This window comes from Silurus meridionalis, chromosome 22 (assembly GCF_014805685.1).
Source record: "Silurus meridionalis isolate SWU-2019-XX chromosome 22, ASM1480568v1, whole genome shotgun sequence".
NCBI classification, from domain to species: domain Eukaryota; kingdom Metazoa; phylum Chordata; class Actinopteri; order Siluriformes; family Siluridae; genus Silurus; species Silurus meridionalis.
This window is the reverse complement of record NC_060905.1, coordinates 8,896,817-8,924,114: the sequence shown is the minus strand read 5'-3', so window position 1 is coordinate 8,924,114 and position 27,298 is coordinate 8,896,817. Positions and strand designations below refer to the sequence as shown.

At 36.4% G+C, this 27,298-nt stretch overlaps 5 protein-coding genes across 9 annotated transcripts in view; 2 read left to right on the top strand and 3 right to left on the bottom strand.

Annotated features, from left to right (window-relative positions):
• The window catches only part of myo15aa (myosin XVAa), a 31,855-nt gene extending 18,736 nt beyond the window's left edge, over positions 1–13,119 (bottom strand). The window contains exons 1-12 of one of the 3 annotated variants that reach the window (XM_046835580.1): positions 13,062–13,119; positions 4,261–4,343; positions 4,099–4,162; positions 3,792–3,901; positions 3,627–3,701; positions 3,049–3,139; positions 2,941–2,946; positions 1,690–1,793; positions 1,408–1,471; positions 1,196–1,309; positions 646–807; positions 403–516 (exon numbers count right to left, since the gene is read on the bottom strand). In XM_046835580.1, the coding sequence (XP_046691536.1) occupies positions 403–516; positions 646–807; positions 1,196–1,309; positions 1,408–1,471; positions 1,690–1,793; positions 2,941–2,946; positions 3,049–3,139; positions 3,627–3,701; positions 3,792–3,901; positions 4,099–4,162; positions 4,261–4,343 (987 nt within the window). In that variant the 5' untranslated portion in view covers positions 13,062–13,119. Of the gene's footprint in view, positions 1–402; positions 517–645; positions 808–1,195; positions 1,310–1,407; positions 1,472–1,689; positions 1,794–2,940; positions 2,947–3,048; positions 3,140–3,626; positions 3,702–3,791; positions 3,902–4,098; positions 4,163–4,260; positions 4,441–13,061 lie in introns of those variants that run through there. The other 2 variants (XM_046835581.1, XM_046835582.1) reach the window with 2 other exon arrangements.
• Positions 4,387–9,975, bottom strand: LOC124376364 (serine/arginine repetitive matrix protein 2-like). The gene is made up of 2 exons (XM_046835415.1): positions 4,729–9,975; positions 4,387–4,499 (listed from the first exon to the last, which is right to left on the bottom strand). Exons 1-2 carry the CDS (start codon positions 9,973–9,975, stop codon positions 4,482–4,484), a joined length of 5,265 nt encoding a protein of 1,754 aa, XP_046691371.1. The 3' UTR covers positions 4,387–4,481.
• Positions 13,120–15,279: 2,160 nt separating the features above from the next.
• drg2 (developmentally regulated GTP binding protein 2) lies at positions 15,280–19,040 on the bottom strand. Of its 2 annotated transcripts, none has more exons than XM_046834471.1 (13): positions 18,889–19,040; positions 18,633–18,732; positions 18,002–18,162; positions 17,813–17,902; positions 17,635–17,695; positions 17,466–17,556; positions 17,293–17,365; positions 17,096–17,186; positions 16,915–17,012; positions 16,628–16,793; positions 16,312–16,370; positions 15,522–15,575; positions 15,280–15,432 (listed from the first exon to the last, which is right to left on the bottom strand). In XM_046834471.1, the coding sequence occupies exons 2-13, from the start codon at positions 18,694–18,696 to the stop codon at positions 15,346–15,348; spliced, it is 1,095 nt and encodes a 364-aa protein (XP_046690427.1). In that variant the 5' UTR covers positions 18,697–18,732; positions 18,889–19,040; the 3' UTR covers positions 15,280–15,345. The 2 variants fall into 2 exon arrangements, with proteins under 2 accessions (XP_046690427.1, XP_046690428.1); XM_046834472.1 differs by having other exon boundaries at positions 18,935–19,019.
• Positions 19,041–19,057: 17 nt separating this feature from the next.
• gfer (growth factor, augmenter of liver regeneration (ERV1 homolog, S. cerevisiae)) lies at positions 19,058–20,963 on the top strand. 2 transcript variants are annotated; one of them, XM_046834476.1, is made up of 4 exons: positions 19,058–19,198; positions 19,278–19,478; positions 19,747–19,958; positions 20,740–20,963. In XM_046834476.1, the coding sequence occupies exons 2-4, from the start codon at positions 19,326–19,328 to the stop codon at positions 20,900–20,902; spliced, it is 528 nt and encodes a 175-aa protein (XP_046690432.1). In that variant the 5' UTR covers positions 19,058–19,198; positions 19,278–19,325; the 3' UTR covers positions 20,903–20,963. The 2 variants fall into 2 exon arrangements, with proteins under 2 accessions (XP_046690432.1, XP_046690431.1); XM_046834475.1 differs by having other exon boundaries at positions 19,136–19,478.
• A 151-nt stretch (positions 20,964–21,114) lies between these two features.
• On the top strand, positions 21,115–26,046 carry syngr3a (synaptogyrin 3a). The gene is made up of 4 exons (XM_046834474.1): positions 21,115–22,410; positions 23,741–23,975; positions 24,102–24,247; positions 25,398–26,046. The coding sequence occupies exons 1-4, from the start codon at positions 22,309–22,311 to the stop codon at positions 25,599–25,601; spliced, it is 687 nt and encodes a 228-aa protein (XP_046690430.1). The 5' UTR covers positions 21,115–22,308; the 3' UTR covers positions 25,602–26,046.
• The last annotated feature ends 1,252 nt before the right edge of the window (positions 26,047–27,298 follow it).

Genomic DNA, 27,298 nt, shown 5'->3' with positions numbered 1-27,298 from the left:
CTGAGATGCATTACTATAGACTTCCTGTCAGACCAGCCTGTTCACTCTTCTCTGATCTCTCTCATAAACAAGATGTTTCAACCTAGATAACCAATGCACATCGGATGTTGTCTGTATTTAACATTATTCTGTGTAAAATGTAGAATGTTGTGTGTAAAAAAAAAAAATCAGATCAAGAGTATCTGAAATACTTAAATCAATCTGCATGCATGAAGGCAGTCAGCATAAAATTAAGTCAGAAAGACAGATTGTACCAGAAATATATGAAGCAGTGTAACTTAGTAAAAGCATAGATAACCTGTACAAAATAACCCCATGATATTAAACTGTGCTGCATTTTGGTTGCCAACTAAATATATACAAAGCTATTGTCTGCAAGTTTTCTCTAAACATATGTCCTACCGTCACTTTGTGTGTGACTGATTTCTGCAGGGCCTCAGGAGAGATCTGTAAGAGTTCTGCCACCACTCTAATCTCCTGAGCACTCACCACTGACACCATCTCCCGTGAGTCTGTCTATGAGTCAAAGAATATACAACACTCCTATTACTTTACAGTACCGGTATAACTGACACAGAAAAGTGTACCATTTGTCATAGTAGGTCAATGTGTGATATATGACAGGGAAACATACAGTCAGCCTACCTCATATCTCTCAAAAAATACATTTCCCAGATGGAGAATCGATGACAGGACCCTAAAGATGGCATTTTGATCTTCATGGTTGAAATGAAGGATATCCATGGCACTGAGAAGCCTGCGGAAGTCCTCCCCATCACTCTTACCAGTAATGTCACAGTTCCCACCCTGACCAACAAAAGAAGTTATTATAACTACCTGTGTGATTAAGGTTAAATGTTAGCTCAGGATTATTTAGATTTTACATTAAAGCTGAAAGAGATTGATTAATGAAATTAAATAATTAACATATTATCTAAAAAAGTAAACTATTGAAGACAACATTAAAACAGTAAATCACATCACATGAAATTAAAAAAATATTATGCAACGAGGGTAAGTGCTTATATGTAATAATATGTATATGTAAATAGACATATAATATACATACATAATAATATGTAAATGCAAATATTTATATAAAAAGTCAACAAAAGACATATATAATATAGGCTCATAAAATAAATGTTCAGACTGAGACAGCAGATTATTTATGATCCTTATAGAATAAACTCACTTGATTGAGGTAATAGTAGGTCTCTGCCTCTTGGAGGTATAGCGACTGTTTTTGCTGTGAAGGAAGGCCTGCAAGCATCTCATAAAAAATGTGGTAGTTTCTTTCATCTTTGGCCTAGAAGAAAAAATCCACATAGCACAGAAACATAAAACTTATCAGCCAAGCCTTTAACCAACACTGTACATTTAGAATAACAGAATTGCAAACATCACCTGAAACACAATCCTTGACTTTTCAAGTAGATACTGTGAGGTTATGGCACCACTAATCACACCCCTGGTTAAGAAATTGTTGAGAATTAAAGTGTAATACTGTAACCTTAATTTTAAATACATATATTTTTTAATCATTGCATACAATAAAAAGGGTAATTATAAAAGTATTATCATTACACACCATACTCAGTAAAAAACTATATCAGCTGATGGTAAATAGGCTTTGTACTAGTATAAACATACAAACATTTAAGAATGCTTTTGAAATATTAAACTCACTCCTCCATAAATATCTCTATGTATTTCCCAAATCTACTTGAGTTATCGTTCCTGACAGTTTTGGCATTTCCAAATGACTCTAGAAGTGGAGCAGCTTCAAGAATCTGCAGATTTAAACATAGGAATTTATGTGAACCATAAAAAGACAGTTTAAATATATGATTATGTCAAACATCTCTTCATCAATAACTAATAACACATATACACACTGCCTGGTCAAAAGTATGTGAACACCTGTCCAACCATGTGTGCTTTTTGATTTTATTAGAGATTTTTCTTTCCCATTACTTTTATAATAAACTATCTTTGTAAGGTTTTCTAGTTGATTCTGGAGCTCAACTGGTGACATGGTTTATTTATTCAGTGTTCTAGCTCATCCCAAAAGTTCATTATGGTACAGGCCATGGCTCTAAAAAGGCCAAACTATGTCTTCATGGAGCTAACTTTGTGCACCAGGGCAATGTCATGCTGGAACTGGTTTATGTTTAGTTCTTGTAAAGGGAAATTGTAATGCTACTGCATACAAATGCATTCTATACAACTCTGTGATCACAACAATCTAGTAATATAAAAAGACACTGCATCATCATAATTTGTGACCTTTTGGGGTATGGCTCACTTTTTGAATTGACTATTTTCTATTAACAGCACATCGTAAGTGGCTTTATTCCTTCTATACTACAGTAACAGTCCAAATGCAATTTTATTAATTTAAGGAAGACCCATCATAACTTTTATTCATAAATTCTTATATCTAAGGCAATGGAACTCTGAATCTAAATTTTAGTCTCTTTTTTTTCAAGAAAAACACAAAGCTCTCTATACTAAAACTTTCTAGTGTTTTAAGATGCAATAGACACTGACTCTGGGAACTGCAAATATGTTAAATCAATTTGCCTTTATAGAAGCTTTACATCAAAAATTACATATAATTATAAATCTGTATATGTGGCACATACACTATACAAGTCTAGAAATACTAAAACAAGCTCTCTAATATGTCTTCATATATAATTTTTTTAACAGCCATGAGAAATGTCATTTTCAAGTAATGTGTGTAATGATAAGAGTAATGATATGATGTGATAAAATGACGTGTGTAATCAATACCTATTCGTCACCAGAAATGATAATTCAACAATGCCTTGGTATGAGTTAAAATAGCAAATTTTCAATACAGCACATAATTGCACACATTACATGAAGGATATTTTTAGGGGTGCACTCATGCAAACAAGGAACATACTATACCTCAATCTGTCTCGGAGCATGTGAAGAAAAAAGCAAACAAACAACACAGATTTGTTGAATCTAATATAAAATATATATTTAAAAAAGTAGTTCAGCTGCTAGTCATACCTGCTGGGTAATGTTGCGCTTGTGTTGTATAGCAGTCAAATAGCGCAGGACCAACTTTGTGGCCTCAGTCTTACCAGAACCACTCTCCCCACTGAAAGATAATAATCACATTTCTAAATCGGTAATTATCCATTTAACACCACAGTTAGGTAAACCAGCACAAACACTTGGCATGCAATGAATCGATTTTCACCCCCTTAACTCTGCATTTAGGTAATGAGAATGGTGTCTGGTTAGACAGACGTGAAATCAAATGCTAAAATGCGTGTGTCATGCCGGTTTCCTTGAGACGACACAGGGTACATTTCAGAGACATGATCCTTAGGTTTAGACTAAACCCAGACATTAGCAGTCTTTCATTACAAGTATCTCCTTCTAAAAGAGGTTTAAATGTTCCAGATGATCAGATGTGTCAAATACATTTGACATTGATATATTTAAAATTGAGAAAAAAAAACACTGGCTTAAACAGTTTAAAAAAAAATGTTAAGGACAAAAAACTTTATGCCTTTTTAAAATTGAACTAGTTATAATAGATGCTTCTATAATATCCCTTTTAAAATATAATGCAACAGTACCTGATAATAATGCATTGGTTCTGTTTGGCATCCATCATTTTTGCGTAAGCAGCATTTGCTATACCAAATAAATGTCTGAAAACAAAAGATTTTAGATTTTAATAAATCTACATCTACACTTTGTGCTTCGATATAAACCAAAAAAAGAAGACACAGAGTGCTTACGGAGGATTTTCACCAAGGGCATGTCCTTTGTGTTGAAGTACCATGTCTGTCCCATAAATATTGTACATCTTGTATGGATTCACAGCTACCAGAATACTTCCAATGTATGTCTAAGGAGGAATCAAAATGGTGTCAAACTTAAATATCACTCATGCAATGTACATTTACAATTGCCAATTTAAAATTATAATAAAAAACCAAAATATCTAACCACAAATAAAATATATCGATAATCACAAAGTGAAATGTTTTAAAAATGGAAGCTATGGTTAACAGTTCCTGTAAAAGTGTTGAAAATCAAACTTACATAAATCAGTTCTCGTTCAAACCTTTTCTTGAGATTGAGTATAACTGCAGCTTCATGAAGTTCCCTAGAAATAAGGAGTTTTATTTTTAATACATATAACAGTATATACCTGTTTAAGAACCACTTGTTATGGTTGTGAATATAAGTTTAGAAAGTTTTTACTCAAGTTGTGTCATGTCCTCAATCCCGTCTTCTTCAGCTTGCTCTCGGTACAACATCGTGGGCAGACTTCGAATAGAGTACATCTGCCGAAGTAAATACGCACATGCACAAATAAATCAGAGAAATAAGAACTGCAGCTAAATTTAATTAAAGGTGTAGTAACTATGATGCAATGCTCATTTCTTGTCCTGGACAAATGAAAACTTCAGAGAAACACCAAACTATCCAGTGCTGTGGCCCTTCAGAACATGAAAAAGAATATTACTTCATAAATTGTATGACATTATATCACATTCTTTGAATGCACCTGTCTTAAGTTTTTACATGGGACTTAATGTGTTAACTGTAATCACACAATTTTCCAAAATAGGAAAAAATGATAAACCTACAAAATGCTCTTGAATAGAGAGTCTTAAAATGATTAATTATGAGATGGACAGAATTTATGTCAAACCTTTCACTTTGTACCTTATCATACCAGTGCCCTTGAGGTTCACCTTCCCTGTCTGGTAACCACTCAGGCTCAGAAACACCAGCATCTTGCCCAGGATATGTGGGAATGGCGAAATCCACCAGTTCTTCATCCCTGTACATGGACCATTTTATGAGGTTCTGCACAGTATGGTGTGGAAGGATTCTTTCTGAGGACCAAACATCATCTGGCTCATGACCATCTATTGTGTGGGCTTGAGCCCAATGTTCACCAGGTTCACCCTGAACCTGAGGTGTCACCACTGCATACCTTGGATCCTCTGGAGATCTCCTCAAAGTTGTGGGCAACCTATAGGAGGTTTTGTGTAAATTAACATTCTTCAGGGCATTTCCCAGAAAGGGTGATGTAGGTTGAGCACTTTCGGCTGGTTTGCCCCTGGTAGTAATTGTTCCATCAGGCAGTCTGTAAGAAGCTTTACGCAGATTTTGGTTCTGAAGTGCGCTGGACAGCACTGAAGTTTGTTCTTTTTTTTGAGGCTTTCCAAATAGGCCAGAGGTACTTGGGAGTTTAACATTACGCATATTTGTTTTTTGCAAAGCGCTTGACAGATGAGAAGAGATATTTTGTTTTGAATCCTGTCCCGAGCTCTTGTTTAAAATTGTTCCATCAGGGAGCCTGTAAGAAGCTGTACGAAGATTAGCATTCTGAAGAGCATTTGAAAGAAGAGAGGAGGGAGACTGCTCAGTCTTCTGGTCCCGAGAAAGGATATTTACTGGCAATTTATAATTAGCTTTACGAAGATTAGCATTCTGTAGAGCATTTCCTAGATATGGTGAAAATTGTTTCGTTTCATTTACTTGATCAGACCTCCGGGACAAAATAGACTCAGGAATTTTGTAGGAAGCTTTTTTGACATTGGCATTCCGGAGGGCATTAGTTAACAAGGAGGGAGATGAAGCAGGTTGTTCTACCTCGTTTCTTGATTTGATTGCTCCATCTGGCAACTTGTAAGTTGCTTTACGGAGACTTGGGTTTTGTAAAGCATTTGCCAATACTGATGGTGTTGAGTCCTCTTTTTGGTTTTCTGAATTTGCAGATAGTATTGACCCATCTGGTAATCGAAAAGAAGCACCCTGAAGGTTTGGATTTTTTAATGCACTCGATAAAAGGAAAGAATGTCCTTGGGCCTGGAGGATAGGCGTAGGGCTTCTCTGTAGTGGAGACATGTATGAAGCATTGCGCAAACCAGTGTTTTGTAAGGTATTGGAAAGTAAAGATGGTGAAAATCTTTGTTGCGAATTTCGCAGCGCATTTGCCAGACCTGGGGAAGTATGCATGGAGCCTTGCTGTGTGACCACTGGAGGCGAGGATGCAACTCTTTGTAAGGAGGTGTTGAATGAGGAATTGCGAAGGTATGGATTTTGGAGTGCGTTACTCAGCACTGGTGAACCTTGATAAGTAGCTTGAACATTTGGAGGTATCACGACTGAATGAGGAGATGCAGCTCTCTGTATTACGGAGTTATAGGAAGACTGAATGGCACTCTGATTGATGTGTGCCATTAGTGGAGACTGTGCAGGATTGAAACCTTTAAGTGGTGAATTATATGAAGCACTGGAGAGATTTGGATTCTGTAATCCATTTGTCAACAGAAAAGAAGGACCTTGTTCAATTGTCTGGCCAAATGATATTATCTCTTGAGGATGACCACCAGGTGTTGCTATAAGGGTAGTATGGTTGATCGCTTGATTATGCAATGGATTTGTTATTACAGGAGAGGAAAGATTCCCAAGTGGTGGAGAGTGCACAGGCACTGGTGAGCCAGGCCTTACTTGTGGGTGAGTTGAACCTGGCCTCATTGAAATATGGGGTGAGGACGGCCTTAGTGGGACATGGGGTGATCCTGGTCTCATTGTGGAAATGGGTGAGCCTGGTCTCACTGAAAGCTGAGGAGATACAGGTCTTGCTGTCAGGTGAGGTGAACCTGGCCTCATTGATATCTGATTTGATGTGTGCCTCCGAGGTGGTTGTAGTACAGATCTTGGTCCATTAATTGTAAATTGCTGAGGAAAATGTGCCTCACCATTCATTAGAACAGGTTGGCTTGGACCCCTTACTGATTGCCTTAGTGGAACAGGATTTATTGGTACTCTTACAACAGGACGACCTCTCCCAACAGGCCTATGAAAACCTCTCTGGGGATTTGGAGTTCCAGGTTGGAAAAATCGTTTTGAGTCTCTAAATGCTGTAGGTCTAGAACCTTGTCTATTTAACATTATAGGTGATGAAGTACTTTGATGCAATGGTCCTGAACCTATTGCTCCATTATGAATGGAAGATCTGAATGGAGTTACATTTTGTGTTAAAGGATGTTCCTGGTGGCTTCGTCTTTGCAAAACTGGATTGACAGGGGATGGTTTAACAGTGCCCATTGGTACTTTATTTCGACCAAATCCTCTAAATCTTCGTGTGGATGGATGGGTAGACAGACTTTGCGTATCATGCTGGATTCTAGCAGAAAATCTTGAAGGTGTTGGGGAGATAGGTCGCTGAGATCCAATGGCAGAACTGGAGATTGGTCTTGGTGATCCTGTTCTTTGCGTAGGAGGTGAGACTGGTGGATAATGTTCATTTCGTTGATCCATTTTTGGAGATAGAGGAGGGCTAATTTTTCTTAAAGATGGTTGTGATGAACAAGCAACTGATCTTGATGATATAAACGAGTCATGCCTTTTTCCAATTGGCCTGAAAGGACTTGGAGGGGGGCCTGAATGGACACTTTGTCGTATATTAACTCTTGGGGATGAGGGGGGGCTTTTCCTTAATGAGCCTCGCATGGAGGTTAATGGACTCCCTCCTTCTACAACATGAGGTGAGTGTCCTCTAGATGAGAAAGGTCTTCTCTGGGGGACGGGGGACTTTCCCTTCAAAGTAGCTGTTGGAGATGGCACTCTTCTCGAAAACTGGGGGGAAGTTGGGGGGGTGAACCTTCTTTTTTGCATAGGTGATATTGGTCTTTGCATATTGGTATTCCATGATGATTGACCAACTACTCTTTGTGGTCTTGGTGAAAATCCTGGACCTATTTCCTGTGGTTGGAAATCGAACCTTTGGTGAGACAGAGGGCTACCTCGACCAGGTAAAAGGTTACCCCGCCTGGTAGAACGCTGTGGGGAGAGACGAGGACTTCTTTGTCTTACTGGAGCTTGTTGCATAGTGTCAAATGGAAATTCAGGTCTCTGAAACATGGGAGGATCTGGGTAGATCAAAGGGTTGTATGCTTGATCAACATAGCTTTGGTCAAATCTCCTTGCAGATAAAATAGGTGATGTTGGTGTTGAGAGTGGCATGTGCCCCACAGGTCCAAAAGAGTGTCTACTTGGAGTAGGTGATACTGGCATAGGAGAAGGAAAAGGTAGCCTTGCCTGAAGTATTGGAGAGGATGGCACTTGCATTGAGTGGACCAAGACAGGACTCACACCATGTAATGACTGAAATGCTGTTGGTGTTTGTTGGACCAAAATTGGATTACCACCTGCAGTTGCAGGAAATGTTGTTGGTATTTGTTGGATCAAAACAGGACTGCGACCTGTTGCTGTAGGAAATGCTGTTGGTGTTTGTTGGCTTAGCATAACATTTGCTGTGGAATGTTGCTGGGGAATTTCTACCATTTGCTGTGAAATGTGCGGTGAAAACCCCATAGGCTGAGAAAATATTTGAGGGTTTTCATGTTGGATATCAGACATCACTTCATTAAGAGCAATATGAGGAGATGGTGGATTTACAATTTCAAGTTTCTCTTTTCCAAACAGCTTGACTTGTGGTCTTGGAAGCCTAAACTGATCTTCAGTCATTACACTGTCCATTGCTAGATGAGCATTATTATTAGCATAAGGTTCCGATTGGTCATTTTGTTCAATTAAATCCCCAATTTGGTAAATGATTGGCTGATTTACTCCTAAAAGAGGATCTAGATAAATTGATGTAGGTTCCCCACTATAGCTGTACAGGTTTTGGTTGTATGGATTTGGGTAACTTGTGTACACTGTGTATGCATCTGGAAGCCAATCTTGGCTACCATACAGATTTTGCTGATCACCATAATAATCTGACTGCTCTGGGTAAACAACATAATTGTAGTATTCCACATCATTTCCATAGTAGTCATAGTCTTCTTCTACTGGATACCCAGCTTCATTATAATATTCAATGCCACTATCAAAATAACCATATTCATCCATTCTTTGCTGTCTAGGATCATAGTAGTCAATTCCAGAATCATAATAGTCATATGGTTGTCTTTCATTGTACTGGTCAAAGTAGTCTTCAGGATAATAGCCATATTCATCTGCATAAAGGGGGTCATAGTAATCACTCTCTTCTCCATATAAGCCATATTCATCTTCAGGATAAGAATAATACTCTTCATCATGGTAATCAAAGTGATATGGTCTTCTGTATTGTCCATGACTATATTCATTTTGGTCCGAATATCTCCCCCATGGGCTGTTTCTTTCATAGCTTCTTAGGTCATAATCATCTTCACCATATCTATATTCTGCCTCTTCATACTCATACCCTTCATTCTCATAATCATATCTATCTATATTTGACCTGCGCTGACGAACCGAACGACCTTGTCTTCCACGAGATGTTTTTGATGTAATGAACTTACTAATGAGCCAATTAGTAGCCCCTGAAAGCTTTCCCATAGCCCATCCCTTACTCTTAAATTTTGAAGGTACCGTAGTCTTTTTTCCCATAAACCCCTTTAATTTGCTCCCTAGCCCAGAAGTTGCAGCTGCATTGCTTTTTGTCTTTCCACCAATATTGAGCAATAAAAGAGATTTTTCTCCTTCTTTCTTCTCAATTTTATTTTTTCCACCAGTTAGAAAACCTGACATGAATTTTGAAGTATTCTTCAGATCTTCAGGTTTAGACTTCCCAAGTCCTGCAAGCAACTTAGATGGATTTTGGAAAGCCTTCATTGGAGTATCTTTTTTTTTCTTTGATAGTCGCATAAAAAGTCTAGATGTAGTTTTAAGACCTCTTTTGCGCTTTGGGGCCGGTGTTGGTTGTTTTGCTCCTGCCTTTAATAACTCTGCATCTGAGCCATCTTCAGATTCACTGGTAACAGCTTGCTTTGCTTTTCCTTTTGCCTTCTTAGGATCTTCTTTTACTTTGGCTTTTCCAGGAGGTTCTTTAGCCCCCGTCTTAGCCCCCCTTTGTCCATTTTTAGCTCCTTGTGCAGCTGCAGTTTTTTCAACTTTTTTTGGAGGCATTTTGTGCTAGTTTGTCACTATATCAAAAGTAATCACAGAACACTGGCATGGTAACAAAACTGATGCATATGGAGAAAAAATCCACAGGAAAAAATCTCATTCATTGAAAGGCAAAATGGAAAAAATATTACCTTAGAAAGTCTATGTCTTATCTTATGTAGTCGAGTTTTCTTTATTACAATCCCAAATCAGGCAAAGGTTTTCTTCAATACTGCAAGCATCACACTCATTCAGGACTCTACCTTGCATGGTTATATTCCTCATCTATGAAATGCCCAATCGAACAGATCCCATCCTTTATCTGTTGTGTTGATTTTGGCAAAATATTTCCCACAGGCAATATGACCTCTGCTTTAGAATCCACTTTGTCATGTGTAGTAGCTTTTTGAATTTTCTCCTCCTAAAGGTTCTCCAATCACATACTAATCCTTGGTGAGTCTCAGGTAGTGTTCCTGCAAGAGTCTGGAAACATGTGTCTGAAAGAATGCGAGGGCTCCCTGTTATAGTTTGAAAGGGCACCTTAAATGTATCAACTACACTCACTTAGAGTAACATTATCTCTTTGGTTCATTCCTGTATAAATTATGCAGTTCACTGAGCTGTTACTAAACTGTCTGAGAAACATTTCCAAAGAGCAGAAGAATAGGGCTGGGATGAGAATAAAGAGAAAAAATTTCCAGCTTGAAAGGTGAGTGAAAATACCACACAAATAAATACAGAATTGCACATTTTGGCATTCCAGCCTTTTGCGTATTGTTTTTTTTTTGTGTATAATACAGAAAGATGTATGATTTGTACAGATTTATTTAGCCATAGTACAAAAACCAGTGATCTTGATCTCTGTAATCATAAGTCTTATTATTGTTTTTTCAGAAAATTAAATTACAAGTGCATTAGAATTGTCACATTTGAAAAAATTATTAAAATGTACCCTTATAAACGGTTTTTAATATATTACCTTATCTTCTGGGGTTTTTTTTCAGTATTGTCAGAAAGAGAGCTCTTGGAGATGTTGATTAAGTTACTCCTGCCTTTTGTTATTAAAATGTTGCCTGATATATTTGCTTTTGTTATTGCTGCTGTTAAAGATAATGATGTTTAATTTTTAGACTAGTTTAAAAGTTTTATTTAGGAATTTAGTATTTCTGTTAATTCATTGATGATAGGTTATTATTCTAAGAGTTCATGCCACTGGGAGTAATGAATTCTTAATTGCCAGCCAGTATTCAGCTTACTAAGAAATAATAAAATATTAATTAAAAGAGCTCTAAATATATCTACACTAATCTTTTTTTGTCCAGTTTTATTCCAGAAGGTTCAATGTTGATTCATTCAAAAATACTGTGAATATTGTAAAAATGCAACAGTAGTAAAGTAAAAAAAATTTAAATTAGTTAATTCTATTGAAATGCAGAAATGCATTATTCAATATACTCATATAAATATGGATTAACACCAAATATTTAGGATTTTACAGATTAATAATTAGTTTCTTTTTCACACATTCCAACTGTTACACAAAATTCAAGACTGAGCTGAAAGTTCTAAAAAATCATTGTAGTCTAAATATAGACTTAGTGTTTTACCTCATCCAAAAGTCAAGGTATCGAGTTCCAGTCAAGTGCTAGGAGGATCCCTGTCTTGAATTTCATGCAATAGCTCAAACGTGTGAAACTAAAACTGGACATCAATCTTCACATGGATGTAGAACGGTAACATATGTTGGGTTTTTTTGTTATTTTAATTGGTTCATTATTTCAAAAAAAGAAATACAATTGCAATTTTTGCTATATCATTATAAAATGTGATATGTTCAGCTGTGTTTAGCTTTCCACTGTGAGTTATCCCTGAGAGTATACTTCTGCACACTTTCACTCCCTGTATACTACATTAGAAGAACCACAAAACATTAGATTGTGGCCTCTTTAAAGATTTAAGTGACCATCTATAGGCATTTCTGAACTTTTCTACATTTGATAAATACTGCACAATGCAACAATCTGTAATCAATTAGCATGAATAAAAATAATTATATCCTGAATACTAATTCTAGCTGTTATAATAATTCTAGCTTGACCTAAAGTGACACAACACATACTGTTTGTATTCAAGTTGGTCTATATGAAAAACAGCTAGGGTCTGCTTGCTCGATTCAAAGGTAAGAACACATAAAAGCACATATTAAGTACTACTTGTTTAAAGAAATACTTTTGAAAAACTCTGTTTCCTGTGATGGAAGCTTTTCCCCCCAAATACATGCATTTGGCACAAAGCCTTTGTTACCCTTTAGACTTTGTAGGGATGTACGTAAAGGTTTATTACCAGCAGCACTTTTCTTTTCCAGTAGATGGCAGCAAAGATCTATCGTGCACTATTGTACAGGCTGGTCAACATGACTCTGCAGGTTAGGAGACCTCAGCAAGAAAGCTTTTTATTTTCCATTGAAATGCAATGTAATGCTGATGGGGCTTGTAAAACTGAGTCAAATGTCACAATTGGTAAATAAACCCTTGGCTATTAAAGATCAGCAGTACTACATGTTCTTATTATGACTTCAAAAGTATGTTTACATAATGACAAGCTCTACACTGTTCTATCTGAAATGTACGTATGAAATGCATTTGCAAATAGAAATATTTTTAGGAATAAGAAGACATCACAAGTTACGCTTCCAAACGTAGAATAAGTCACCAATCACATATTGCCCAAATACTTCCCCAGAAAGTTGGATCTCAGAGGCCAAGACTTTCAAAATATGGATTTCCATCATCCATTAATCCAAGATAAAAAAGATTTTGTATTAAATATCCATTAGATAAATAATAATTGTTTGCAAACTAGATGTTTCTGTAGTAGGTGTACATTGAACATTCAGAAATGATAAAATATAATATAAATAATATACAAATATAATACCATTATACAAGATCAGAGTTTATGCAGCACTTTTGCTTCTGAAATGTATTTGGCAAAATCTACAGGTGTATTTACCTCACACACACCAGTCATGTGGTGCCATATGGTTCAAGCATCAAATATCCAAAACATGGAGTGTAGCTCTCAGAGCAGCATCAACCCCTCCTTACCTTCACTGCACTGAACAAGACAACGTTGCTCCTCAGGTAATTCCAAAATAGAAAAATCTCTCCATTTTGTCTTGCACTTATTTATTTCACAGGAGACCAGAGGCCCAGGGTGGTCCTGCTGAAGAGTATTGATAATTCCCCGCACCACACTTGCTTGTTGTGTTGTATGCCCTGAGTGCCTCCACATACATATTTAATGATGTCTATTATACTAGTTTTCACTAATGAATAGAAGCAGCAGCTCTAGGTTTTCAGATGAATAAAAGGTAGATAACAGTTGGCATCTTGGCCAAATAAGTGTACAATTAACCACAATAATACCTATAGGAACTTTACATTACAATCAAACTGAAAACTATATTTTCCATTCTGAAGGGTGAAACAGCTGTATGTTTCGAAGATGCACGTTAGTTCACAGCTAGGCTTACTGTTAAACAGATAAAATGATATCTTTAACCTTTGAAGATCTATGGAAGCCCTGATACAGACTCATAATTTCTTTTCTGAATAATTTTTAAATAGCAGCCCAACACACAGGGCTTCAATATCATCATAAAGCCTATGACAATAAATACTGATGTATTAAGCAGTCAACTTTCAGCATATTTTATTTTACATCCAACAACAGCCTCCAAGACTGCTAATGTTTTTCTTCTTTCTCGTTGTAAGTGCAATCTAATGCACATTAAGCTTGATTTTGAATTATCTATAAACACTCATTGAGTGTTACTGGGAACACATACATTCATGCATTTATCTAATTAGCCAATAGTGTTACAGAAATGCAATGCTTAAAACCTTGTATAAACAGAAACCAGCAGCTTCTGTTAATGTTCACATCGGACAGCAAAATAAGGGGAAAATGTGATCTCAGTGGAATGATTGTGGCACCAGACCGGATGTTTGAGTATTTATATAAGGGCTGATTTCCTGTGATTTTTTTTTATTTTTTAGTCGAGTTCAGAATTATGTAATAAAGAAAAACATCCAGTAAGTGACCGCTCTGAGGATGTAAACACTTATAGAGAGCAATCAACAGATAACTCGGATAACCACTCTACAATTACGATGAGCAGATCATGTCGTAAGGGAAAATATGTTGACCACCTCAGCCATAAACACATAATTTAGGCTGCTGTGTGCACAGGCTCAACAAAGCTAGACAACTGAATACTGGAAAAAGTCTTGTCTGATTTAGGGACAGATTTGGGCTCAGACAGCATTAATCCATGGTGTGCATGGTAACAGTTCATTATGGTGGTGAAATGTTGTGGAAAATATTTCTTGGCACATTTAGGGCCTGTTAATACCAACCAGTCATCAGCTGAATGCCACAGCATATTTGATTATTGCTGCTGAACACTGGCTTATTGCATATTGTTGCTTCATGTCCACACACTTATCATGTAATGGCTACTTCCTGTACGATAATGCGCCACATCACAAAACGTAAACTGATTTGGTTTCGTGAACATGACAGTGAGTTCAGTGTTCTTCAGTGCCTTTACCAGTCTACAAATTTAGAATAAACAAAAAGAAAGAATAAACAATTTGCAGTATAAAAGTGCACCTGAAAAATCAAGCCATGTCTACAGACAAAAAATCTTAATTAAAAAAAAAAAATGTTCCCCACCTCTTGTGGATCCATACCATGAAAAATTAAAGCTGCCATGGGAGCAAAATAAGGCCCTATATAATATTTATATAGCGCTCAGTGAGTGTGAAGGACGTCTGAAATATTCCTTTACTACAGTAAGCAACTTCCCCTGCAGTTACTCATAGGAAAGGGTCTGGTCTTATGAATACAATTCTTTAAAGCAGACAATAGTCATAGTTTTAACAATAGTTAAAAACTGCTTATTGATATTTCATTTATCAGACGAGCTTTCTCTTCATTCATTTGAATCTAGTGACAAATGTCTGAACTTTTGAAGTCATTCATTTTTATTATTGCTTTCAATCGTTTTTTTTTTATATATATCTTACAGGAATACTGGTTTATAAGCAGTATAAAATAAAATACTAACCTATTGCCAAATTCAGGTAGCTTGTAAGCAAGCTTTCATTTATATATAATCAATCCCTATCATAATGTTGAAGATAAAATCATGATCATCTGCTGTGTTTTTACAAGTACTCTACATTTGCAATGTTTTGAGGTTTTTCTCAATAAAGGCTTTTTTTTATGTCATCCTGGTAAAGTAAATGCATGAAGCGGTTTTGAATGGGGTAAAAATGTAATCATTTGTAATTATACAATGACTCAATGATTGAAGATATGAGATTATTTCTTCACAATTTGAATGACATCCTCATGTTCCATAATGTGTGTCAGTCCGACTCGCTGCGGGCTGTACTTCGTGCTCGTTCCCTGCAGAAAGCAAAAATAGAAACGTCTTCATTATACTGTGCACCACAAGCATTCAGCAGCATTTTACTTCTGAAGCTCTGCAAACTTACCCAGACAAGTGCGTACTTGAACTGGCTGGCTAATGTTCTGTGGACTCTGTGGCACTGGAAGGAACAAGTGGTTTACATGATTTTACTTTCGATAAATGATTTAATAATTAAAACCACATTCTTTTAATTGAGATTGAACTCCTCGTACTGTGTTGAATGAGACGCATGTACTCTTACTCTCCAGATAACTGGAATTGCAGACATTTATGCAGTTGTCTAATTAGCAGCACAGTGTATAAAATCAAGCAGCGATGGTTCAAGAGCGTCAGTTAACGATCACATCAAACTGTGACCTTTTTGACTCTGACAGTGGCATAGCTGTTAAAGGTAAATGTTTTGGTTTAAAATATTTCAGAAACAGCTAATCTCCTGGAATTTTTACAAAAAATAAAGCAATGTCTATAATTTACATAAGAATAATACACAAAAAAAGGCGCTTCAGTTCTGCAAGTCAAACAACTTGCTAATGAGAGATACTCTGAACTGATATAGAGGTGAGAAAAAAAGCATCTGAAAATACACCAAAACTTAAGGCAGAAGACTACGCTGGGCTTCTGTACTTTATAGCCAGGAACAGGAATTCCAGAGTTCAGTGGACACGGACAATACCATAAAGTCACAACCATTGTTACTGTAAAGTAATTTTCCTGATTCTGACAGCTGAAGCTCTTGACTTGTATCTGCATGAATTTATCAATTGCACTGGATGAATGTAAGAATGTACAAGGGAAGAAGTGTTCCTTTTAAAGTAGGCAAATGGTGTGCGGTATATACACTTTTAATAACATACCACATGTTCTACTGATGCACCTCTTCTCATGATGATTGGGTCACCAAAATCTGGCCGTTCTAAATAAAAACAAAGGAATAAGAAAAAAAATAATTTGGTTGAGGTCGGACATCTACCATTATGCCATTTGTAACAACACTTTAATTGTGAATTATTAAAGTGTACACAGATCAAGCCATAGCGTTATGACATTATGACCGGTTAAGTGAATAACACTGATTAGCTCTTCTTCATAGCATCACTGCTACTTTGGTACTTTTGTGAATGGTGTATGGACGACTTCTATCTGAGAACGTGTCTATTTTTCAAGAATTACCTCCTCTCTTTTTGGTGTAAAGACAAATCAGAGCCAGGTATTCCCACAGCTGCTCCATGAGGTAGTCTAGATTCAGTTTCATGCCACAGCTGATCACCACGCTGTTGGACTGACGTGCGAGGCGGTCTACTTCTTCTATTGAAATCTGGTCCACTTTGTTGTACACCTGTAAAAAGATATTCTCAGAAAATAGCAGACTTTCCATTTTCAGTAATAATCTATATATAGTGTATTGACACAATATTAAGGGTAACAGTTGGTAAAGAAAACCTAGTGAATATACTCACATATAAACAAGGCATGTACACTCTGTTGCCCACAATGACATCAATAAATTCATCTGATGTACAGTCCTCCCTAAACAAAACCTCAGCATTGAAGATTTCTTTAGAAATTCAGGTTAAGGAAATAAAGTTTTAATAAACATACAGTATGTGTCAAGATCATTTTGGGCTGGTAAAAGGATACTATACTCATGAAGAATGAGCTGCACAAGCTTCTCAGAGCAATGTGTGAGTGGAACAGTTGAATTGAAAGACAGACCACCACCTTTCTTGGGCTAAAAGATAAGAAATAAATCCTTCATATGATTGAAAATATGATTTTTCATTACACCGGTAAAACTCAACACAATGTTTATGGGACAGACAGAAAAAAAGTCATACCTTAAAGTAAATGTTGGGTTTGGACCGGTTGAGTCGGATCCCAACAGATTCAAGTTCTTTTTCCAGAAGTTCCCTTTAGGAAAAAAGATTGATGAAATGGTGTGTAAAAAAAATAACTAATAACAATTAAAAAACTTAAACAGAAATTATTGCTGATAAGAAACAGCACTTACCTTTGTACCTCACCTTTGGTTGCATCCAGCATCATGATAACCACATCTGCAGTTCTGGCTACAGCTATCACCTGTCTGCCTCTACCCTTACCTTCAAAAACACCAGAAATACATTAAAAGCAAGAAAGAGAGGTACAGAAAAGTACATATGCCTCTAAACTACATTTACCTTGAGCAGCTCCTTCAATAATTCCAGGCAAATCCAGCAGCTGAATGTTGGCACCTTTATACTGGTTTAAGAAGTCATAAGAGATTAGTTTTGAAAATGACGTAAATGTTTTACATTTTGATAAAAAAATCCAGTTGATGAACTGGAAGTCAAGAAATACAAATATATATACACACACCTCAATAACACCTGGGATGCAGGTCAGTGTAGTGAACTCATATGAAGCTGCTTCGCTTTCCGTTGAGGTCATTAAGCTCAGAAAGGTAGACTGTTAAATAAAACGCAGCATGTAAAGGACTGCATATCACAACTATTTGAAGGTTTTAAGAAAAAAAGATTTTCTTTCTGCAAATGATACCATTATTACCTTGCCAACTGATGGAAATCCAATTAGAGCAACTCTGGCATCACCTGATTTCATAACATCAAAGCCTTCACCTTTGGCTCCGGCCGACTTTGAAGGCTCCAGAAGCTGGGCTCTGTACTTGGCGAGCTTGGCTTTTAGCAAACCAAGATGGTACTCGGTTGCTGCAAACATTGAAAACAGATCAGAATCAGATGATGTGGAGATTACAGGGTTTGCATGAATTGAACTCTGTTTCAATACTGTATTTGACAGATTCAGAAAGCTTGGTTTTTAAACATCTTTTTTTAAAGTTATGTAATAAAAATTATTCTGACAATCATGACTTACCATATCTACAATTGACACTAATTCCCTCAGTATGAAACCCAATTTAATCTGATTATTTGAGTCTCTGACTTCATTCTTTGTTGCACAATTAAACCATGTCTGTTCTGGTCCTGTTTAATGAATTCCATATCCACACATATACAGCACTGCCTCAGTTCAGACTCCCACATTCCCTCAGTTTAACTATTATTAGTAAGTATCATATTATAGATCCAGCTGTTTACCCTCATCATGTGTTACTCTCACAGATTATGCTACACTATAAACAGCTGTATGTCTGTAGTTGCTAAATCAAGCGGTGTACCTTTGTTTTTCTGAGTTCGAGTGATTTCTCGCTCGATCTCGGCTATCTTCTCCAGAATTCCCATCGTCCCACCAGCACGACGCGTTCACAAACAGACAGCCTGTGAAAATGACATCGACATAAAACCTGTTAGTAGTGAGTACAGTCGAACATCTGCTCTGTAGCTTGCTAGCAAAGCTAGCAAGTTTTATTTAACAACTCATAAACCACCAAAAAAAACAAAGCAAACAAGCAACAGGCAGATAAATAAACGTACAGAAATAGAAATATGTCGCCTGTATAATATACAAACACTCGCGCACAGTAAGTGTTGTAAATATAACTGTTTGGAACAAATCGAAGTCTGCAGCATGACCGGGTGATGACGTCACGTGCACCCGAAAGACAGTGGTGCAGCGCACAACATCGCCCGGCTTGAAACGGCTTTGGGAGGCGGTAGTTCCAGTTTGACAGTTTCTTTTTTTATTTATTTAAAGAATTGGTGTATATACACATGCGAAATAGAAGAATCACTCCGCTAAAATGTTTTGACCGGTTTTAGACGCCGTCTCTAATAAGACAATGAGGTGAGACAGTATTATCTCTTTATCTATAAGTAAAGGAAGTCATTCTCAATCCCACCATGCATATCTATGTATGTGCCAGAAACATGGCAGCGCCGTTAGCCTGGATGTAATCTGAAAATTGCTCAGCATGGAGGGTTTCCCATTCCCTGTAGCTGAGGAAAGTTCAGGAAAAGAGCAGGGAGCCACCGGAGGGAAGAAAGAGAAACCTTGCAGAGCATGTTTAGACTTTAAATCGTGGATGAAATCGCAGAAGAAACAGTCGACTTCCTTCACAGCACAGGTGAGCAAATATAACCTTCACCTGGCACACTGACCTGTGTGTAACAATCTACTGCAATACAATAATAATATAAGACCTTGTAGTCATAAAAATACCAGTAAAATCAAAGATGTTAACACTTACAATTCTCTGGTTATGTAAGTATTGTATCTGTATCAAGTGTTTTATGGATCATGTCTTTAACTGTTTGACACGTGAATCTAGAATCTGTAGACTGGCATATTGTTTAGACTATAACTTCTTGATAGGACATTTTTTCTTTGACTAGGAGACACTGGTAGCTGAAGAAAATGAAAAACCTGTGGAGTGTCCCTTAGACAGAGAGGAACTTGGGAGAACTTCTTGGTCTTTTCTGCACACTATGGCAGCATATTACCCAGATACACCCTCCAAAACACAACAGCAAGAAATGACTCAGTTTATCAACCTGTTTTCAAAATTCTTTCCATGTGATGAATGTGCTGAGGACCTCAGATCCAGGTATGATTTCAATTTTTTTTTATATCTTATGTATTTCACAGATGAGCGGATGAGGGTAAAGTGAATTGCACAAAGATTTGAACTCATGATCTTACAGTCAATAGTCTAAATCTTTAATTACCAATTCTGGTCCTGGAGTGTCACCGCACTGTATAATACGTTTTCCTGCATCCAAACTCACCTTCTCATCAGATAGTTACAAACACCAGGTCATCCCCTTTTGAGAACAACAAAAAAAAACTCTAAGACCAGAACTAAAGATCACTGGATTAAATGACTGACCTTCTTAAAAATAGGGGTTCCTCAAATAAATTAGCAAAGTCTTAGAATAGATTTGTTTTTTTTTAATGCAAAGGTACTACATAAATCCTTTGTGTTCACTGTAATGAAGACCCCTTGTTTATTTTTCTATTATTATTAAGTAAAATTTATGTAAGCATATTTGGATATGTGTGAAATAGTAAATTTTTTATTAAATCTTTCTTAGCTCTCATACAGCTTAGTAATAAAAGAAATTGTTTGTATTAATTGTTTAATAACCTCACAAATGTTATTTTATAATGTGTGTATAACTTTATAACTGATTATTTATACTAATAATGGATCTACATTAATTACATCCTATGACTATAATGTAAATCAGTGAATCCATAGTGAATAACAATTAATATTATGTTAATACAGCAATAATAAACCCAAAGTGGACATCCCATAATTCATCCATACATGTTGCACTGTTTGCTTTTCCTGAGTATGATATTGTTTTTAAATCTCTTGTCAGACTGAAAACAAACCAGCCAGACACCAGCAACCGTCACAATCTATCACAGTGGCTTTGTCATCTCCATAATGGCATCAATGTCCGGTTAGGAAAGCCAGAGTTCGACTGCAGCAAAGTGGAGGAGAGGTGGAGAGATGGCTGGAAAGATGGCTCTTGTGATTGACAAGCTTGTCTCTAACTTTTGACCTTTCTGCCTTTTGTTGTAATAAATATGATTTAATGTGTGCAGTGTGTCATAAAGAAGCAAGTTATATGACATGATGAATAACATATAGCTCTTTTGCTGAATATAGGATTATATAGGATATTTTTATTGATGTACTCTGTATTTTTAATCATAGCCTGCTAATTTGTTGCTGTAGTCATTAAGGATTTTTAAAATGAGCATTTATGCTAATAAACCTAAACATTCTAAGACTATATATATCCAATGTAACAATTTGCAGTAAAGGAAATGTGCAATGAATCACTTCAAATCAAATGTTATGAAGGCCAGCTGATCATGAAGACAGCGAATGACCAAGGGGCATATTAGATGTTTTCTCTGCCTGCTCTCTATCTATGTATCGACTATTTTATGATTAAACATAACTAGAGGACATTATGATTGGACTGCTGGATAGATGCATTGATTTAAAAGGCAATCATCTTTGTAGTGTTACAGATATCAAATACTGTATTCCTGCCAATCACAAAATTACAATTATTTAAAATTTATATTGATCAGTATAAAAAAATAAGATAACTGGAAGAGTGTTTGAAAAAATAGCCAAAGGCCAAAAGTTTTCTACCAATTTGGGCAGCTCTGTGTATGTTCTGGCAGGTGATTAGTCGGAGATAAAAGCATTTACTAAGTTGTGCATATAGTTTTAATCTTAGTATGTTTGACTACCACTTTGTAAAATGGACAAGTAATTGTAACTTATAATTTAGCCGATTAAATTTAATCTTCTGCTGTAAGTCAAATGTAAAGACATTATATGGCCAAAAGTTGTCCACCTGACCGTTACCCCAAACAGCTGCCAAGTTAGAAGCAAGTGATTGTAGAAAATGTCTATGTATGCTGTAGCATTACTATTTTCCTTCTCTGTAACAAGGGATCCATTTACGATCCAGCATAACAAAGCCCCTGTGCACAAAGCAATCTCAATGCGGATATGGTGTCCAAGGTTGTAGTGGAAGAACCTCCACCCCACCACTGGAATAAACTGGAACACTGGCTGCACCTCATGCATCCTCACCTATCATCTGTGCCTAGCCTCACTTAAACTCTTATAGATGATTGAACACAGCCAATCTAGCTAAAAACCTCTCCAGAAGAGTGGGGTTATATAACAGCAAAGAAGGAATACATCTCAAATTGGATGTTCAACAAGCAAATATTGGTGGAAAAAGCAGGCTGCCTGTAGATGCTGCTGTTGAGAGTGTCGCAGCAGATCTGGGAGGTGTGTGTTTGTGGGGGAGTGCATAGTGAATCAGTGTGTGTGTGTGCGTGCGCGCTCGCGTGCAAGTGTGTATCCATCTCGACCCTCACAGCTTCCAACCTGAATCCTAGCAGAGGAGGGGAAAATGGACGGAGTGGGGTCTTTCGGCGCTGGAAGAGCTGGGGCTGAATTCGACCCCATCTCTTTTCTACAACAGCCGCAGACGATTCTTAGGATATTGGCATGGGTGAGTCTAATTCAGCATGTTCTGTGTCTATAACCAGCGTCTCATTAATAATGAGGAGCGAGCACAAATCAGACTAATTATAAATAGCATAGCGGTGTTCTGATTTATCATCGGGTTTAGATGTTTTCTGAACGCTATAATATTTAAAGCCAATTTGGGATGTGTTGTTTCTTGCGTGAAAACGTTGACGTATTGATAGTGATTTTTGTGTTGGTGATTTCTGCTCTGTCAGCCCAATATCTCACTGAAACCACGGGATACTACAACACAATAATGTTCATTTGGTATGATTTCCGTTGTAAAAACGATATGAAAGAAATATTGTATAATCATTGGGCCTTTGATTTAAACGAGGATTTTATAAGTGCGGCTGTGACGGAAAAGGCCATGAGCGGCTGATTCACCTGTCTCTCCCAGAGCGCCACAATCTCCGCCTGGATCAATTAGCCTAATATAAAGCTGTTGATCAGTCTTAGGAAAGTGGCTGGGAAAACATCTATATTATATATTATAACAAGACCTACATTAAAATTTCAGTATATAATATACTATACTATATATGTATACACACACACACACACACACACACACACACACATATATATACATGCATACTGTACTGGTTGCCTATATGGTATGTATAGGCATAATGATTCGGGTACATTTATATAGATAGATAGATAGATAGAGTATATACATATACAGTATAGTATAGTATAGTATAGTATAGTATAGTATAATTTATATTGATCAGTATAATAAAATAAGATAACTGGAAGATAGCCCAAGTGTTCGGAAAATAGCCTGAAGGCCAGAAGTGTATACTGGCATATGTGGTATAGTGAGATGTAATATACTATACTATATACATATAGTATAGTATAGTGGTACCTGTTTGTATACATGTACTTGAGGAAATGATTGTGTTTTTGTCATTCTATATAACACACACACACACACACACACACACACACACACACTATAATATACTACACTATACACACAAACATTCTTATAACACTATAGCTTCAATTTCTTTGCTGTTGTATTTTTTTTTGCTTTGATTTTTTGTTTTGGTTGTATGTTTGTTGTTTGGTTTTGCTGTTTTGGATATTTAAATCTTATAAGACTGACAAATTTCTGATATAAAATACCTAATGTTAGTCTAAATATAGAACATTTAGCTCTATTATAGTTCTGCTTTAATTGTATTTTAATTATAAAAAAAAATACTGATTGAGTAAAGAACCATGTCAGGCTTTACCTGCTAATAATTACTTAAACTGACTATCAGATTTTATTATTTTTATGCTTTTCTTCTCCACTGTAGATTTTTGCAATGGTGGTATTTGGCTCCATAATAAACGAAGGCTATGTTAACATCGGAAGTGAGACTCTCCATTGTGTTTTCAACAAGAACAATGATGCGTGCAATTATGGTGTCACCATTGGGCTCATAGCCTTTTTGGCTAGCATCTTCTTCTTTGTTCTTGAAATGAAGTTCCAACAAATCAGCAGTGTTAAAGACAGAAAGAAGGCCGTCTTGATGGAGATTGGATTTTCAGGTAAAGCTTGTAAATTGATATATGTACGAAGGGGAATTGTCTGTGATACAAAGAAAAGGTCTGTGAGCAACAATTTTTTTTGTTTTATTATGTTTGGAGGTCTATTTGATACGGTTTTGTTTTTAGGTTTATGGACATTCTTGTGGTTCGTTGGATTCTGTTTCTTGACAAACCAATGGCAGCGTACCACACCTGACATGCTGCCACTGAACCAGGGAGCTGATGCAGCCAGAGCTGCCATAGCATTCTCCTTCTTTTCCATCTTCACCTGGGTAAGTGATGCATAGACTATGTAGCCAATTTACTAAAATTCTTCTCAAATACTTTTATCATTTAGAAAATGCTAGACTTGCTTATTAATGGTCTGACAGAGCAGGCTGACAACAAACCCATTTCTGTCTAAGAATAACATCATGACCTAGCTAAAGTACAGCAGATTGCTCTAGATATTGCTTTCAGACTGTCAGGGGCCCACAGAGCAACCGTACCTTTTTCTGCTTCACAGTGTATGAAAATGTTAAACAGGAGTTTAGCGTCTTATAATGTTACGATTACCACTGACGGGTATATTTTAATTGTGGATTTTTTCTTTTCTTTATTTAAAAGCTATGTCAAAAAGATCATAGACATGTTATTGTTGTGTTTTTCTTAAGCTATTCTTACAGTTTTTCTTATCTATTGCATTATGTAATCCATCTTTACTCCAGACAAAAACAAAAATCTGGGGTTAATAGAGATTTAAATTTAGTTAAAATCTGAATTTGTTCCCTACAAAATATTCAGTATGTTGTTAGATGCACCAACATTTGAATCTGAAATTTCATATAGCAAAAAAAAAAAAAAAAAAGGACAGACTTGTGAATGTGATTTTAAATAAAGTTACCTGCTTGGACTTCTAGAAAATCACATTTTCAGTTAACCAGATACTTTCTGTGCAGTAAAACAATTAGTAAACAACAAAAAAGAATAAGTTATATGACCACAGTCTGTGATTTCACAAAAACTGTTCAATGGCCTGAACCTGCCATGGGATCGTGTAGAGACAATTCAGTTCTGAAAACAGGACCTGCAAGCAACCTTTTTAATTAAAATAATTTTCACTGATAATGGTGATAATTGATGTCAGATGCAAAAATGGCACTTAGGTCTATCATTGGTAAATGCATTCTAGTTTACTACAAGGTAAGCAGACATGTATTTACATGCAAGTGTTTCCTACAGTAAAAAAATACACTAAAGATGTGCTATATCAGCAAGCAAAATTAGCAACTGCAAGGTGATAACTGAAAACACTGTTCTGAGATATGAATAAATCCCCAGTAATGGGGTAAAAAGAAATGTCACCACTTTTTCTTAGCCGGTTTGAAGTTCACACATACATACATGCCTGTCTCTCTGAACAAGTGCAGCTTTGCATTTCAGGCTGGTTTGACTGCAAGGGCGGTACAGAAGTATCTTCTGGGGACAGACATGTCCCTCTTCACCACCGAACATCTGGATGGCAACCAACCTATCCAGCCATTGCCCATTGTGCCTGGCACAGAGACCACCGATGCATACCAGAGTCCACCTTTCACTGAGAAACCGGACTCCAATGCCCCGACTTACCAGGTGCCAATTTACTAGCGCATGCAATGTATATGATCTGTCAAAGGTAGTATGAATGCAGGAAGAGGCCCTGGGCTTTCTTTAAGCTGGCGTGGTGTGACAGTGTTCATAGGTAGTGCTGTGCTGTGACCTTCTGTACAAGAGTTTGTCGATTGTGACTTTTTAATTTTAATTTAATTTGGGTCTGTACGGATAGTTATACACTAACTTATTAGGTTGAATTGGAGGGGAAATGAAAATAAGATCTCTTTTCTATATGAAAGGATCTATTGTGGTTCTTCTGGGTCACCAAAACAAGGAAAAGTCAGCTCCGTTTTAAGGAAAAAATGGGGAAGTACTTAAAAAGCAGTGCAAGATTAAAATGTTGGTGCTGTTTCACCTTAGAGGAAGAAAAATATGCATGTGCAACATATTCAAAAAGTGTTTAAATCATCATGGATTAAAGAGAATAACTTTACATAAACATTACATTGAGTGTTCATGTGGAGATTTGAAGTGCAATATTTAAAATATATTCAAAGTATGAAAGTAGATTATATTTAAAATTGTTTACCAGTTACAACCTGCCAAATTGTAGGCTCGAGTGCAGTCTTGCTCAAATGAAAATGCCATGTAGGTTTTCCGTGTTGAAGGTTACCTCAAGTAATGTATCGTTTCAGCGTTTCATTTTGAGAAGGCAGTGGAAGTGTTTGTGTCTGAACCAAGAATGCAAAGTTCAGTGTCTGTTCATGTGTACAACAAAACAGTATGACAATGAAAATAGGGGGTTTAAAATCAAAGCTGAATCGAAATTATGAAGTGAACGACTCACATTTGTGACAAACTGTGCTGAGGTAAAAAATAATTCAATAAAAATACAATCAAGAAATTCTCAGTTCACAATGATGAAAACAAATGTTAATAAAAGCAGAGTTAAAATGAAATCCTCTTGAATTTCAGGAAAAGATCTTACTCGGGAACAAATAAACACTAACTGGACAGTAGAGTTTGTTTTTTAAGTTCAAATGCTGTTAAAATGTTTGGTGAGTACTTTGTCTGACATGTAGTAGGAAATCACTAACGTTTCTATGTTCTCAGATAGAAAAGCCTACATGATACTAATTCAATACATGATGTAATTGAAGTATGGCTGTAAAAGTGAGGAGTTTTTGTGTTTCCTATACAAACACAAAAAAAAAAAAAAAAAAAAGAAAAAAAAAAACTGATCAGGTACCGTTTATTGTGGAACTGCTAGAAAAAAAACATTTGTACCAGAGGGGGAAAAAAAAAAAAAGTCTACTCATAGAACAAATGAATGTTTGCTTGTCTTTATTTATTTTTATTAACCCTCATAAGTGCAATGTATGCACAAGGATCACAAACACGGCCCCAAAACGGATGTTTTACTGTAACCTCTGGCATTGTATCTCATGTTGTATGTTAATGCTGTACACAAAAGATTTACTGTTGTCAATTCAAATGTGTTTGGACTGCAGTCATCATTCAAATAAAAAGATATGGGGTTTTTTTTCCATGAAAAATCTGATCTGTGCAACTAGCATGACTTCTGCAAGCAGGTCCATATAAAAACGTTATAGAATAATGATAATAAACTAACTGTATTTAACCATTTGATTTGATCCTTTTAAGTCACCATTAACCAGTCTGAACCTTCTGAACATTTTTCCATTGTTATGTAAACAGAACTATATCACAATGTAAAATTTACATTCAGT

Coding starts and splice junctions, on each gene's coding strand:
- drg2 (XM_046834471.1), bottom strand. CDS start 18,696: ATGGGAATTCTGGAGAAGATAGCCGAGATCGAGCGAGAAATCACTCGA. Junction 18,163..18,632: donor TCGAACTCAGAAAAACAAAG/GTACACCGCTTG, acceptor CAATGTTTGCAG/CAACCGAGTACCATCTTGGT. Junction 17,696..17,812: donor GCATCCCAGGTGTTATTGAG/GTGTGTGTATAT, acceptor TTCTTAAACCAG/TATAAAGGTGCCAACATTCA.
- syngr3a (XM_046834474.1), top strand. CDS start 22,309: ATGGACGGAGTGGGGTCTTTCGGCGCTGGAAGAGCTGGGGCTGAATTC. Junction 22,411..23,740: donor TTCTTAGGATATTGGCATGG/GTGAGTCTAATT, acceptor TCTCCACTGTAG/ATTTTTGCAATGGTGGTATT. Junction 24,248..25,397: donor TCTTTTCCATCTTCACCTGG/GTAAGTGATGCA, acceptor TTTGCATTTCAG/GCTGGTTTGACTGCAAGGGC.
- gfer (XM_046834476.1), top strand. CDS start 19,326: ATGGAGGGTTTCCCATTCCCTGTAGCTGAGGAAAGTTCAGGAAAAGAG. Junction 19,479..19,746: donor CGACTTCCTTCACAGCACAG/GTGAGCAAATAT, acceptor TTCTTTGACTAG/GAGACACTGGTAGCTGAAGA. Junction 19,959..20,739: donor GCTGAGGACCTCAGATCCAG/GTATGATTTCAA, acceptor ATCTCTTGTCAG/ACTGAAAACAAACCAGCCAG.
- LOC124376364 (XM_046835415.1), bottom strand. CDS start 9,975: ATGCCTCCAAAAAAAGTTGAAAAAACTGCAGCTGCACAAGGAGCTAAA.